Consider the following 13601-nt stretch of genomic DNA (forward strand, 5'->3'; position numbering starts at 1 on the left):
TTCTTATTCTCTCTCTCTCTCTCTCTCTGCTAGATTACATATTGAATTGAACTGCTGCTGCGAAGTTAACAAATTTCATGTCACATGCTGGTGATAATAAACCTGATTCTGATTCTGATGTACTGAAACATGCACAGCATACAGTATGTGGTGATCAAAACTATCAAGCAATTTGGGGATGGAATAGGAAAAATGAACTGAGATAGAAAATCAGTCATATTTTATTTTATGTTGGATCCAGATCACTGGGTCTACCTCATGTATCTATGAAGATTCTTGTTAATAATGATTACAGGCAACATTTTGAAATTAAAATGTACAAAGTATAACTAATTTTGAACCTGTTCATTTCTATTTATAATAATGAACAATAGATTTTTAGAACTATAGACCAACTATAAAAATTGCAGAACTGAAGTCATATTTGAATTGGATATATCATGTACTTAATTATAGAGATAACAGAAACTATTATTGTTACTTGATTACTTCATTATTAACAGATACAAATACAATTTCTAAATTATACCAGGAATTAAAAATATCTCTAGATTATCAGTGGTGCACTTGTTCAGAACTGAAAAGTTCTTTTAAAGATTAATAGTCAATTAAAAATTCTGCGTTACTAAGCATATTATTTTCAAAAAACCTCGTGATAATGTGAATTAACAAGCACAAGCAAGTTTCTATCTTTCAGGACACTTACTGCATGTAAGGTAGTTCTGACAAAGGATCACCTATCTAAAATATTAACTGTTCTCTTTCCAAAGGAGCGGTGTGCATAAATATTAAAACTCAGCATCAAGAGAATAATTTAAAATGTTGATTTTCATATCATACCATCCTTTTTACCGAAGATTCAAATCATATCCATTGGGTAAAAGATATAAAACAGCTTTTATTCAGCTTACCCAACTGTAATTTCTTTTCCAGAAGTACCTCAAACTGTTTGGCTTCTGAATTTTCAGGCTCATAGAGGAGAACTATATATATATATATAAGAACAAAATACAATTATTATTCTCACTACTTTAAGCAAGAAATTTAACAGTTAAATGATTATATAATAAATATGCAGATAATGCAGCAGAATTTCTGCTGGAAATCTTAGTGTACTATTATGCAACTTTTTACAGTCTTTTGCTTCCATTTTCACTCTTACACTGCCTCATTAATCCATTGATCAGCTCCCTCTACAACTTATCCACATTGGCCTTATCCTATCACAAATGTTTTCTTTATCCTATCCATTCCTGCCACACTTTCTGAACAACTTAAAACTAACATGTTTTTTATCTCTCTTTTCCAATTCTAACAAAGGGCCTTCAATCTGAAACATTAACTCTGACTCTCCCTCTCTCTATCTCCACAGATGTTGTCTAGCCAGTTGAGTTTCTTCAGTAGTTTCTGTTTTTTAATATCTTGGGGTTTTGATTCTCATTTGCTTTAAATAACCAAGCCATTTAGAAGGAAATTTAAAACACTTTACCACAAACTAGGTCACCGCTAATCCACATTTAATCACCCTGTTGAATAGGGTGCTCAGTCTCAATCACTTCAGGAATATTCATGCATGGTTTGAGCACATAATTCTTCCTTTATTTTATTAACATACAATTCCAAATAAGTGGTTTAATACTTCATTAATGCTAAACTATTTTGGTGCTAATGGAGAGAGGGAGTTCCATGCACTCTGGACCATCACTTTACAAATACAGACTTTTACATTGTTGAAGATGAATCTGAATGGTAAAGGTCTGATTTCTATACCAGGAGCAGATGGAGGGCCTCTGAAGAAAAAATGGTAATGAGGTAGGAACCAGGCAGGAAAAAATCATATGAAATCAAGGATTTGCCAAGGTTATTTCTCTTTAACATACAACTGCACCTCACAAACATAGCCTTGAATGAGAACACAGCTACGTCAATCACATTGAAAACATCAATTCACATACAGAGCAGCCAGTTTCCTAGCTATCTTCTTACACTCATCACTACCTCACTGCCCCAAAGGCTTCCCAAGGAAGTCAAGAAGAACCTCCACTTCATATGCAAGTGTGTCAAAGGCTGTGTGGTAGTGCAAGTTATGCTGTATAAAATTTTATATTCTGAGATACAGCACGGTAACAGGCTCTGCTGCCCAAAGAGGTTGCGTCGCCCAATTACACATGGGAGGAAACCAGAGCACCTTGAGGAAAATCACGCAGTCACAGGGAGAAATGTATAAACTTCCCACAAATAGCTGCATAATGTATGTTGAATCTGCAGTTTACAGATATATCTCCTAACAGTGCCTAAAGAGGAGGTGTATCTGCAAACCAGCTTTTTGCCTTTATCATGATTGGCTTTCTTGATGCTAATGATTCTGCTGCCATCTCTGTGGCCACCACCAAACAATCCCGGAGGAACAATATGCAGCAACAGGAGTGAGAGAATGAGGGGGAATGTGAACATACCATTCCATTGTGGTTGACATCCCCAAGCATTAGCTCAGATACCAGCCCAGCAAAGGTTCAACAAGAAGGATAATAGATGAATATTCTATGTGGAAGACATCAAGCAATGATAGTCCATTATGAGAACATGAGAAATAAGGAAGTTGGTGTGCCAGTCCCACAAGGGAGAAATCATATATTGAAGTAACGAGAGACTGCAGAATTTCAAAGAGCAAAGAGGTCTGTATATTCTTGTGCAACCAAAGCAAGTATTTCAAAAGCTAACAACAATGTTATCATTTATTATTAAATGAATTCAAGTTAAAAGTAAGTATGTTACAATTCAGTTATATAAGTGTAATGCCATGGTTAAGATTTCTATAGCTATGATGTAGGTATACCAGTTTTCAGCAAAAGCATTGTGTCCTGCTGGTAGAATGTTTTGATTTTGGCTAAGATAAGAAGCCCTGCTGTTCTACTTAGGAATGTTGTGTCAGCCATTCAGGACGGTGGGATCTGGAGAAATTTCTAGAGAGCAGGGTGGAGAGAGATTTGTGATGGACAGTAGTCTGGTTTGGGGTCTCTTTGGGAGGAGATGCAGAGCAAGACAGAAGGGAAGGTGCCACAGAATGCTGTGGAAAGGAAAGTCCTCATTGTAAGAAGTACTTCGTGCAAATAAATGTCTGCAAGGAGGGCCAATACTGACAGAGAGTCAGTTTGTTCGAGATGGAATTGAAAAGAAGTTTGGAATGTGGCTGGTGCTTTCATGCGGACTGTGGTTTTGGTGCCATGGATAATGGTTATACTCAGTTTGGAAGAGAAGAGCTCCAATGGTCATGTGCACATTTAGACTGGTTTAGCTGTAATGAGCCCATTTATTTGTTTCTTTCTCTTAATAACCGTTTGATAAAGCTGAAATTAGTAAACATACTTTCTTATAATTTTATATGATGTATGCTCTATTATTTCTTGCTAACCAATAATTTTGTATGGACAGTAGTTACACAGCACTCGCTCATAGCATTTATGCGCTTTAATTGGAACAACATCACATTCCTGTTTGGTTGAAACCAAACTCATACTGACCCTAGACATATATATTTATGAAAGGTGGCCTTCACTCCACTGAGACATGTGGCTGTTAGCCGAGATAGCTATTGAGCCAAGTTTGCATACGAGACTGGTGAGGGGGCTACAAAAGGTATTGATAAGATCGATATTTTCATATTTTGATCATTATTTTCTTCTAAAGATTAGCTTTATTTGTCACATGTACATTGAAACGTAGTGAACTGTGTCCTTTGAGTCATTGACCAACCCATTCTGAGGAGATGCTGGGGGCCGCCCACAAGTATCAGCATGCTTCCACCACCAACATAGTAAGTTGTGAGCAGGCTAACCCTAGCCGTAACCCATACTTCTTTGAAATGTGGGAAGAAACCAGAGCACCTGGAGAAACCCATGCAGTCACAGGGAGAAAATACAAACTCCTTATGACAATGGCAAGAATTGAAGCCCGATCTTAAAGCTGTAAAGCATTATTGCTAAGCACTACACTACTGTGCACCCTCTGGACTACTATACGAACCTGGAGTACTGTGTGCAATATTGATCTCCTTATTAAAGACTATAGTGCTTGGAAACAGAACAGGGAAGGTTTACTAATTGTGTACCTAGAATGGGTTGGTTGTCTAATGAAGAAACCAACCATAAGACAAGGAAGACTAGGAAGTATCTACTAAATTGAAGGGGACTTGAATGAAACTTATAATACCCTGAGGTTTTTTGAAAGGCCTGATGTGGAAGAATCTTGAACTGGGGTCACTGTTTGTAAATAAGAGTTACTCATTTCAGATTCTGATTCAGATTATTGTCATTTAGAAATCACAAATGCAATGCAGTTAAAAAATGAGACAACATTCCTCCAGAATGATATCACAAAAGCATATGACAAAACAGACTACACCAGAAAATCCACATAGCGTTTGGCAGTCCCCAATCCAGAGTCCGGAGAGGCTGCTGCGTATTAATATCGTGCTACCATCTTAGCGCATTCCCCGGAAAGGAGCTCCAAATCCACCAGACAAAACAAGACCAAAAACTAAAGCTACAAGACCTGCTCAAAACCACATAGTTACAACAGTGCAAACAATAGCATAATTGATAAAAAAACAAGACTATGGGCACAGTAAAAATAGTCCAAAGATGTTAAAGGACTATAAGTTCAAAGGAAATCACCACACAGTTTCCACAAGTCCCCAGGTCCCGACAGACTCGCCATCCCATGCCGGCAGCAGAAGGGAATACCCCCGCTATGGACTTCCACAGCGCTGCCCAACTCAGCCTTGCAGACGCCGCACACAATGAAAGCTCCGTCGAACCCAGCCTCGCAGACGCAGCACACACCAAAAGCGACCTGACCGCAGCGGACTCCGAGTCTGTCAAACCTCCGAGCTGACGACCATCCCCTCTGGCACAGCTTCTCCAAGCACCATCCTCTGCCGAGCATATTAAGACAGCCCCGCCAACGGCCATTGGCAACGCGACCCTGAGGACTGGGGGCCTGTTCTTCCCAGCAGAGTCCCAGACCTCACAGCAGCAGCAGCAACGAAGGTCTTCCTGGAGATTTCCCAATGTTCCTCCATGCTCCCACATCCGTTTTCAAACGATTATGATTGCGCACGGCACCCCACTTCACAAATAACAGATAATCAGCTCCGGACTGGCCGCTGCAAGCTGCATTGCACCGCCATCTTGGAAATCATATAAGATACTTATTTATTTTTCTTCAGAGAGTTGAGAGTTTTTGGATTTCTGTTACTTAAAAATCAATGGAAGGAAGAAGTCTTAACACTTTTAACACAGAGACAGCTGGAGTTGAGGTTATGGCCAGATCAACCAAAATTTCATTAAATAGTGGAGCAGCCTCAAGAGGCTATGTGGCCTATTCCTGCTCCTAATTCAAATGTTTTTCCTACTCCAGCATGCTTCCCAGGTACTATTCTAGAATAACAGACATTGGAGGGCTAATGGCCAGTGTTGTCAATCTCCATAAAGGCTTAAACTGCTCACAGGATATTTCGGGAAGCCAGAACTGAATCGTATTCGGTTTGGGAGTGATGCAATATCTTAGTGTCAACCAATATTAACATTCCTACTGGAGGCTGATTAAAATATTTTCTGCTTTCAGTGAGGCAGGTGGAGGTCTTCAAACTCTTCATTTGACATGCTGCTCAAGTCAGAGCTTTGCTTATTGTCACCAATGAAGGCTGCTGCTCAGCAATAGTTCAGAATTTCTGCCTTGTAGGGGTTGATCATCAATACCACTATGATTCTGGAGGTAGGGAGAATCCTCATGCTGTAGACAATGGCTAGATAATGTGTTCGGTACAAGGTTTGAGTCCCAAGCAACTCCTCAAATGGAAGTTGGAATGTTTCAATGGAAAAGACCATTTTTTCCCCCCACTAGTTCTGAGGACTTTGCATAATGTAGGCACTCTCATATTCGAGACTCTCTCCTACTATCCTTCATTTGCTCCGTTCTTTGCAGTGGTGAAGGCATTTTTTGATTATTTTGTGCAGTTCTATTCTTTTTACAGTGTTTGATGCAGCAATATTTATACACATGGTTAAGGATTAGCACAATCTCTGATGTTTACCTTACAGAAAAGAATCCTCTGAACTCAGTACTACAGTTCTGGCAGGGTAATTAGCTGCAAAGTTTGCTTAAGTTCAGCTGAGAATGTCCCTGATTTAAAACATTGCAACCTTGAGCATAAGAGAGATAGTGAATTTTGTGAGTGACAATCAAATACCAAGAATAGAGAGAACATTAGTCTTTAAGGATTCTTTATGAAGTCACTTTATTGGACTGAATGACTTTTCGATATATTGAGAAACTCTCTTGACTGCTGCTGATGTGGATGAGATCATTTTGGTGGAGTCTTTCACTAATCATCAAGGTTCACTAAAGGCTGAAAACAGAAAATCATTTTCTCATTAATTTCTTTCTTTTCCATTGCTTTGTCACTGCTCAGCATCTCACCAAGGAACATTGTCATTTATTGGAAAGTGATCAGATGTTACAACTGACATTTTGAAATAGTCAATACTGGCCATTGGTTTTATTAGAGTAGTGACAATAGTTTAAGTCTACAGCAGTTGCACTGTAGAGTGGAAGTCAAACCATAACTTCTCAGCATGGGCACTCAGCAATTAAGTACCAAAATCAGGCATGCAAAGAAGGCCAATCAATTCCTAAGTTATCACTGATGTAATATGTTGAAAATATGGAGTGAGATCTTTTCTGAGCTTAGTAGCTATTGATCTCAGTAGCTTGTCCAGAGCGACTTCACCTCACTGCTAACTGCCAACATTTTCTTAGAGTCAAACTGCAGAGAAATATGCCCTTTGGCACACTATATTCATGCTAACCATCAAGAACCCATCTATGTTAATCACTTCCATCAGAATTTGGTCCGTAGAGTTCTATGCCTTGGCAAATCAAGTGTCATCTAGATACTTTTTCAATCAGAGAGACCCTACATGCATCATCTATTCAAGTAGTTCATTCAAAGTCCATCCATTCTCTGTGTGGGAAAATATTCTTATTACCAAGTTAGTTTTTGGATCCAATTTGCCTACTTGAAGTAAATGGTGATCTCTCTTGATGGTGAAGTTATGAAGGATGCAGTAGATGGGTCATGAAATGTGGAACTCACTCTGCAGAAAACTGTAGTTTGACCCTGGAGAGGTACAGTCATTGGATTTATGCCCTGAGCACTCTGATGACATTGTACATGAGGCACCTGATAGTCCTGAAGGATGGTTTAAAATGTGCTCTGCTATACTAGTTAGACAGATGGGAATGATAAGCTAAGGAAGTAATAAGATTCAGGTTTAAACATAGGCAAATCTGGCAAATGGCATGGACTGCCCAAGATTCAGTGAACTCCCTGAATATACAGCATTGACTACAAGGTATCTTTTTTCATGAGCTATAGTCTCAAGAAGCATATTTCATGCACTTCACATGGAACTCTAGGCTCTCAAGGGGAGCTGAAAATGCAATATGATTCTAATCTCTACTAGACTTCAGATTAGCAAATTCCCCTTGGCCAAAACAGGCTTCCTCCTTCACATACCCAGCTTCCGTCTCTCTAAGATTGGTCACCTATAGTCCTAGTATGGATTATGCATTTTAAAACATTGTATATTTTTTTCAGGAGGTTCCTTAAGGTTGTCATAGTTGGGGGAGATAGTGGGGATATCTATTAAATGCTCCCAATGGCTTGCATCTCAAATAGGGTCTGACAAAGCAGCTCCTAGCCTTCACATATGGCTTAGCTATGTAACCCCATTGGAACTGTTACTGCTGACAGAAGAATGGGCAAAAGCATGTTATTGGGGCCTTAAAACTAGTCACTTCAAGCAGATGGGGCTCATTAACCATGGTTGGCAGCTCATCCTGGAGAAAGAAAACTCTGATTTCAAACCTCCAACCTCCGCTACTTTACGGATATACCCACTCATGGGGAAGGCTTTGTGAGTAAACCCCGAGGAAAAATCTGGAGCTGGAGTCTCTAAGGCAGTACTACATTGAGCTCAACACTGACTGGCAACTCCTGCGACACCACTGGTGCCAAACTGTATTGGTCTCTGCCATTTCTTAGGGTTCATCAATCAGCTGTGTAGAGAAGGGCAGTCTGCTGCATGGGCAATAGCTTGCTCTCCATATTGTACTGCCCTGGCTTGCGTATTACATAGACAACAAGGAAGCAACATACATAGTTGACCCCGAGTAAAGGAGGATCTCAATTTTCAGGATGAATGCGGGTCATGCTGACCAATTGTCCTGAGAAGAGAAAACTGTCCTCCATCGTGAATTCCACCAAATCTGGTTTCAATTGACACAACCTTTTATATCACTGTGAATTTATTTTCATTTCTAATACTTAAAAGGTAAATGTTTATTTTACAATTACCTAATTGTAAAAGAAACATTTGAAAAATATTTTAAAAATCGTAAATCATAATAAGTACTCAGAGGTAATTTTTTGTACTTACTCATTTGGCAAAGCTTGCTTGACAGCTTGTAGTCATGGTCCATTATTGCTTTCAAGAACTACCAAAACAAGAGCACAATAAAAGTAGTACAGTTTTTGTAATTAATGCAATGGTACCTGTAATTTCATGAAAAATATTCCATTGTTCTTTTAATTATAACAATCAACACATAATCTGGTAATCAAATGAGAAATGGCAAGGTATTTAAATAAAAAGGCAGATAATAGAAACACAAATCTATGGTGTTATTATAGTTACCTGTATCCAGAGTTAATTTAAATAACAGTGCAATAATAATATTGCAACCTGGCTACAGCTCCAGTAAGGCAAAATTTAGCTTTAAAATCTTCAGTTTATCTGAGGAAGCCATAATCAAATGGACTGTACAAAAACCCTAAAATGAGGCTACATCTACATTTTCACAGGATTTTTTTTTAAATCGCAAATGAAAGATTACATTCCAAATTGTGAGATTAGCAATGCACATGAATTTGACTTAAGGATACTAAAATATCAGTCCTTGAGGTTATTTGTCCGAGTAGATTTACTACATGGAATGCCCCAAGGTCAGCAGTCAAGATATGTATGCTGCATTCAAAATGAATTTGTCAATTCTAAAGCTTATATCAAATGAAGAGCAGTAAGCTTAGAGGCAAAAAAAATGACAGAATTTGACAGAACAAGTGCTTTATGATAAATAAAATCTGTTAATATTAGTAGGAAGGTAAAATTACACAAAATCTCATGAATGGCTTTGAATTACTGAGTGTTTTGCCAAATGAGATCTACTAGTCATATCAGTAGAAATCTTATTCCAGGTGTATTCCTAAGATCAGCACCCACATGTTCCAAGTCACCAATTTTGAAATAATATGAACTAATGTCCAAGCATTCCACTTATTAAGAAAGTTACTTCTCTGCATCAATACATGCAATGTTTGTTATTTAACATATATTCCTGCCAAATTTTTAATCAAGTATGTCTTTGAAAGTCACATTAATGCCCGAACATTTTGACCATTACATGGTATTAACTAATTCAAAATAAAATGTACTAAATCAAGATTGAAAATTTAAAAGGTTTTCCATGATATCATTCACATGGAAATGTGCTTTTAACAATAGCGATATAATCAATACAAGCAGTCCCCAGGTTACAACAGAGTTCAGTTGTTAAGAACTGTTTATAACCTGAACTGTTTGTAAGTTAGAAATGAATACCAACAGTTTGCAGAAGAGAATCAAAGAAACAGCCGTGATGGGAAAGTGAACAGGCGAGGGAACAGAGGTCGCCAGCTGGCCTCACTGACGCAGTGAGTGAGCAAGTGAGTTTGTTCAACACTGTCAGCTCTTACTGCTTCATTCCCACCTGGCAGAAGACACCTGCAACTATATAGCAGCCAGCAAATCCATCCACATCCATCTCACAGGTGCTCATGAATCAGGCAAACATAACCAAGGAGGATCTATAATCATACTGCAAGACTATTGCCCATTTTTCTTGGGAAGAATATTGGGTTTAATCCTCCCATTTCTGCATTCACATGATAAGTTTGCCACTGAAAAGTCACCATTTGTTTTTCTTCCCCAATTAACAACTGAAATAGAGGGCTTAAAATTTTAAAGGCCATTTAAGAAGATGGCGGAGAGTCAATTATACCTGTAAATCTGGATATAGGTTAACCCAGAAAAGATTGACATTAAGGGTATTAGTGAAGCAGATGGCAATTTAGAAGTTTCATAGTCACCATTCCTATTTTCATCATCATTTTCCAAATTTATATAATTAGCATATATTCTCTGGCTGTTGTTGGTGGGATTGCTGTTCTCATTTCTGGGTAAAGAGTCTGAGTACGAGTCCAATAAGGTAAGCACCATTCTATCATACCCACAATGATGCTATTAATCAAATCACACACAAGAGAAAATCTGGAGATGCTGGAAATTCAAGCAACACACACAATATGCTGGAGGAACTCAGCAGGCAGCATCTATGGAAAAAAGTGCAATTGATGTTTTGGGGCGAGACCCAGAAAGTCAAATGTACTTTTTTTTCCATTGATGTTGCCTGGCCTGCTGAGTTCCTCCAGCACTTTGTGTATGATGCTATTAAGTTATATTTGACTTATGCATGACCAAGTCCCAAGATGCAATCTAAAGAGTTATGTTTATTGGTGTTTTGAATGAATAAGTGAAATAATTAACCCAACTGTTTACTAATAACACCTGACAATTGCAACTTGTGTCAATGAAGTCCTTTATTTCATTTTAGAGAAGTTTTCCAACACTAATTATTACAGGAATCTTGGCTACGGTAGCCAAGTTCATAATGCCTCTATAGAATGAAGTACTGTACACCCATAGTAGCAAGATCCAAAATGATATGCAAGTTGAAAAATTACTGAATACCTTTGTGCCACAAAAATGCCAGGCAATGGCCATCTCCAATAAGAGAAGGTCCAATCAATAACCCTCAGTATTCAAAAGCATCACCCTCATTGAATGCCAACCATCATATCCTAGGATCCACATTGACCAGAAAATCAGCCAGTCAAGTTACATAAATCCTGTGGCTCTGAGAGGCCAGAGGTTGACGTATTTGCAGAAGATGATTCACCATCTGACACTACAGAAACACGATGAAATTTTGCTAACTTGTCTGAAGGACTGCTGTTCTCACAACAATCAAAAAGTGTAAGAAGTATAGGGTAAAGCAGCTGAATGACTAACACATTTTTCACAATTGTTAACATTCCCTTCACTACTGGTGCACCACAATTGCGATAAGTTTCATCTACAAAATACTCCACCATTACTTTCCAGGAATACTCTGCCTACACCTCTCAAACAGTGATCTCTACCTCCGTTTCAGGAAGGGCAGAAGATACATGGTAACCTTCCAATCCCTCTCAGTTGCATATCATCTTAATTTGGAAATATATCCTTGTTATTCATTGTCATTGGGTCTAAATCAAATGCTCCCCACTTAATTGTTTTGTACCTTTATCAGAAGAACTGCAGTGTGCAAGGTGACTCTCTACCAAAGAAAATATAACATGTGCAACAAATTTGCAAATGACTTTGTAGGTTAATGTAATTGGTGGAAATGTACATAATTCACAGTCACTGACATTGAGTTGGGGTTTCACTTTAAGAGGCTGGTCTGATGTGATGACATAATTACATTAAGGGTTCTTAGCATGATTTGAGTTTAGTTTTTTGGCGTTCAATAAATCAGTTGCTATGGCTTTTCTGAAACGTAAAACAAAAACCTGCAATATATGTTCAAAGATTCAAAGTACATTTATCATCAAAGTAAGTATGTGATATGCAACCCTGAAATCTGCCTTCCCCACAGACAGTCATGAAACAAAGAGCTAACCTGTTCAAAGAAAAACATCAACCATCAAACCCCTCCCCATGCACAAAAAACTTGTGCAAACAGCAGCAGAAGAACCCGAGCAAAAACACAGAACATAAAACACAAAATCAAAAGGCATATTTCAGTACAGTTCAGCTCAGTGTTATCTGCAGGCTGCCAGATTCAGAAATTGCCCAAAAATAGTAACAAAAAAGAGTAACCAGGATTAGAACACATCATAAAACTAAGAGTCGAAGTCTACAATCCACGTCAATTAAATCTTGCTACAGCAACATCCAGCAACAACATCAAGGGAGAGAGAGATCACTTGAATGCAAGGACCTTCCCTTGGGAGTAGTAAGCAACAGACTGCCATGTACAGTCACCTTTTCCAGTAGCAGCAAGCGAGAGGCTAGTAGACGGCACTGAACACTTGCTCATATTCCACACCCGCTTCAATGATCTCAGTCTTCCACGGCACTTTAATCAGCGAGATTGGCGAGAGATGAAGTCAATCATGTGTTCATGCCCCACCTTCTGGCTTCCTGGCCTCTATGCAACACAGCCTCATGGAAGATTGCAATAATCTTCAATAGGATTCAGATGGGCTGGTGGAATGAGCATATAGTTGGCAGGTGTAATTTAGTGCTGAGAAACCTGCTGTTACATTGTGGTAGGAATAATGAGAATAGGCATTATCAATCAGAAAGCATATTTCTGAAAGGATTGTGAAAGCAGAGACATCTGAGGTTATATATACATTATACATTGAGTTAGGGCAGATTGAAAAAGTAGTTGAAAAAAGAGAATACAAAACACTGAGCTTTATAAATAGCAGTATGCAGTGAAAGTAAATCATGGTGAACCTATAGAAAGAATTAGTCCAGCCACAACTGAAATATCATTCAGGAAAAGTGTGAAAGTTTTGATTAAGTGGAGAAGAGGTTTATCTAAAGATCCAAGGAATAAGGGGCCTATGATGGAAGTAATAAAATTATTATGTACAGAGAACAGAGTAGAAAGAAATAAGCCATTTACTGTTGCGGAGGTGGTCAAGAACTAGAACTTTGAGTTGGATATTCTCTGCGACATCATGTGAATCTCCTGTGTCCTCAAGTTTCCTCTTTCATTGTGAAGTAATGCTAACTGGTTACTGTAATTTGATATGGCTTGGAGGGGGGAATGGTGTAGATAAGTGGCAGGAGAATTGTGAGGGGGCAGTTGATGGGGATACAAGAGGAAAATGAGATTAGTATATATGAACGCTTGGTGACTGGAACCAACATAAGGGACAGAGCCCTTTTCTATTTGGTACAATTCCATGACTTTCAATTGTGGACAAAAAGATAATATGCAAGATTGCCACGTGGCATGTCAACAAATACACTCAAAAGCTTCTATAGATGTACCAGGGACAGCATTCTGACAGGCTGTCTGGTTTGGGGAGGCGGGGGGGGGGGGGGTCTACTGCACAGGACCGAAAGAAGCTGCAGAGGGTTATAAATCTAGTCAGCTCCATCTTGGCCTTAGCCATAAATAGCCTATCCCTTATTTTGAGGATGTATCCTCCCTGCAACCAGCCTGTTGAGTCCTGTATGAATTTATTTAGTTTCAATGAGATCTCTTCTTTCAAAATCTAGAAAGTAAAAGATAAGCCTACTCAATCTCTCCTCATATGAAAAAAAACATCAATTGTGGAACTCATCTAATGAAATGTTGATGCACATCCTCTATGGCAA

General features: G+C 38.6%; 1 protein-coding gene across 6 annotated transcripts in view; it reads right to left on the reverse strand.

Annotated features, from left to right (window-relative positions):
* erich2 (glutamate-rich 2) overlaps positions 1–13601 on the reverse strand; it is a 105077-nt gene that overhangs the window by 11822 nt on the left and 79654 nt on the right. For all 6 annotated transcript variants that reach the window (XM_059966598.1, XM_059966599.1, XM_059966600.1 and 3 more), the window contains 2 exons: positions 8502–8559; positions 912–983 (listed from right to left, as the gene is read on the reverse strand). In XM_059966598.1, the coding sequence (XP_059822581.1) occupies positions 912–983; positions 8502–8559 (130 nt within the window). The remainder of the gene's footprint in view (positions 1–911; positions 984–8501; positions 8560–13601) is intronic.

Source organism: Hypanus sabinus, chromosome 4, assembly GCF_030144855.1.
Source record: "Hypanus sabinus isolate sHypSab1 chromosome 4, sHypSab1.hap1, whole genome shotgun sequence".
NCBI classification, from domain to species: domain Eukaryota; kingdom Metazoa; phylum Chordata; class Chondrichthyes; order Myliobatiformes; family Dasyatidae; genus Hypanus; species Hypanus sabinus.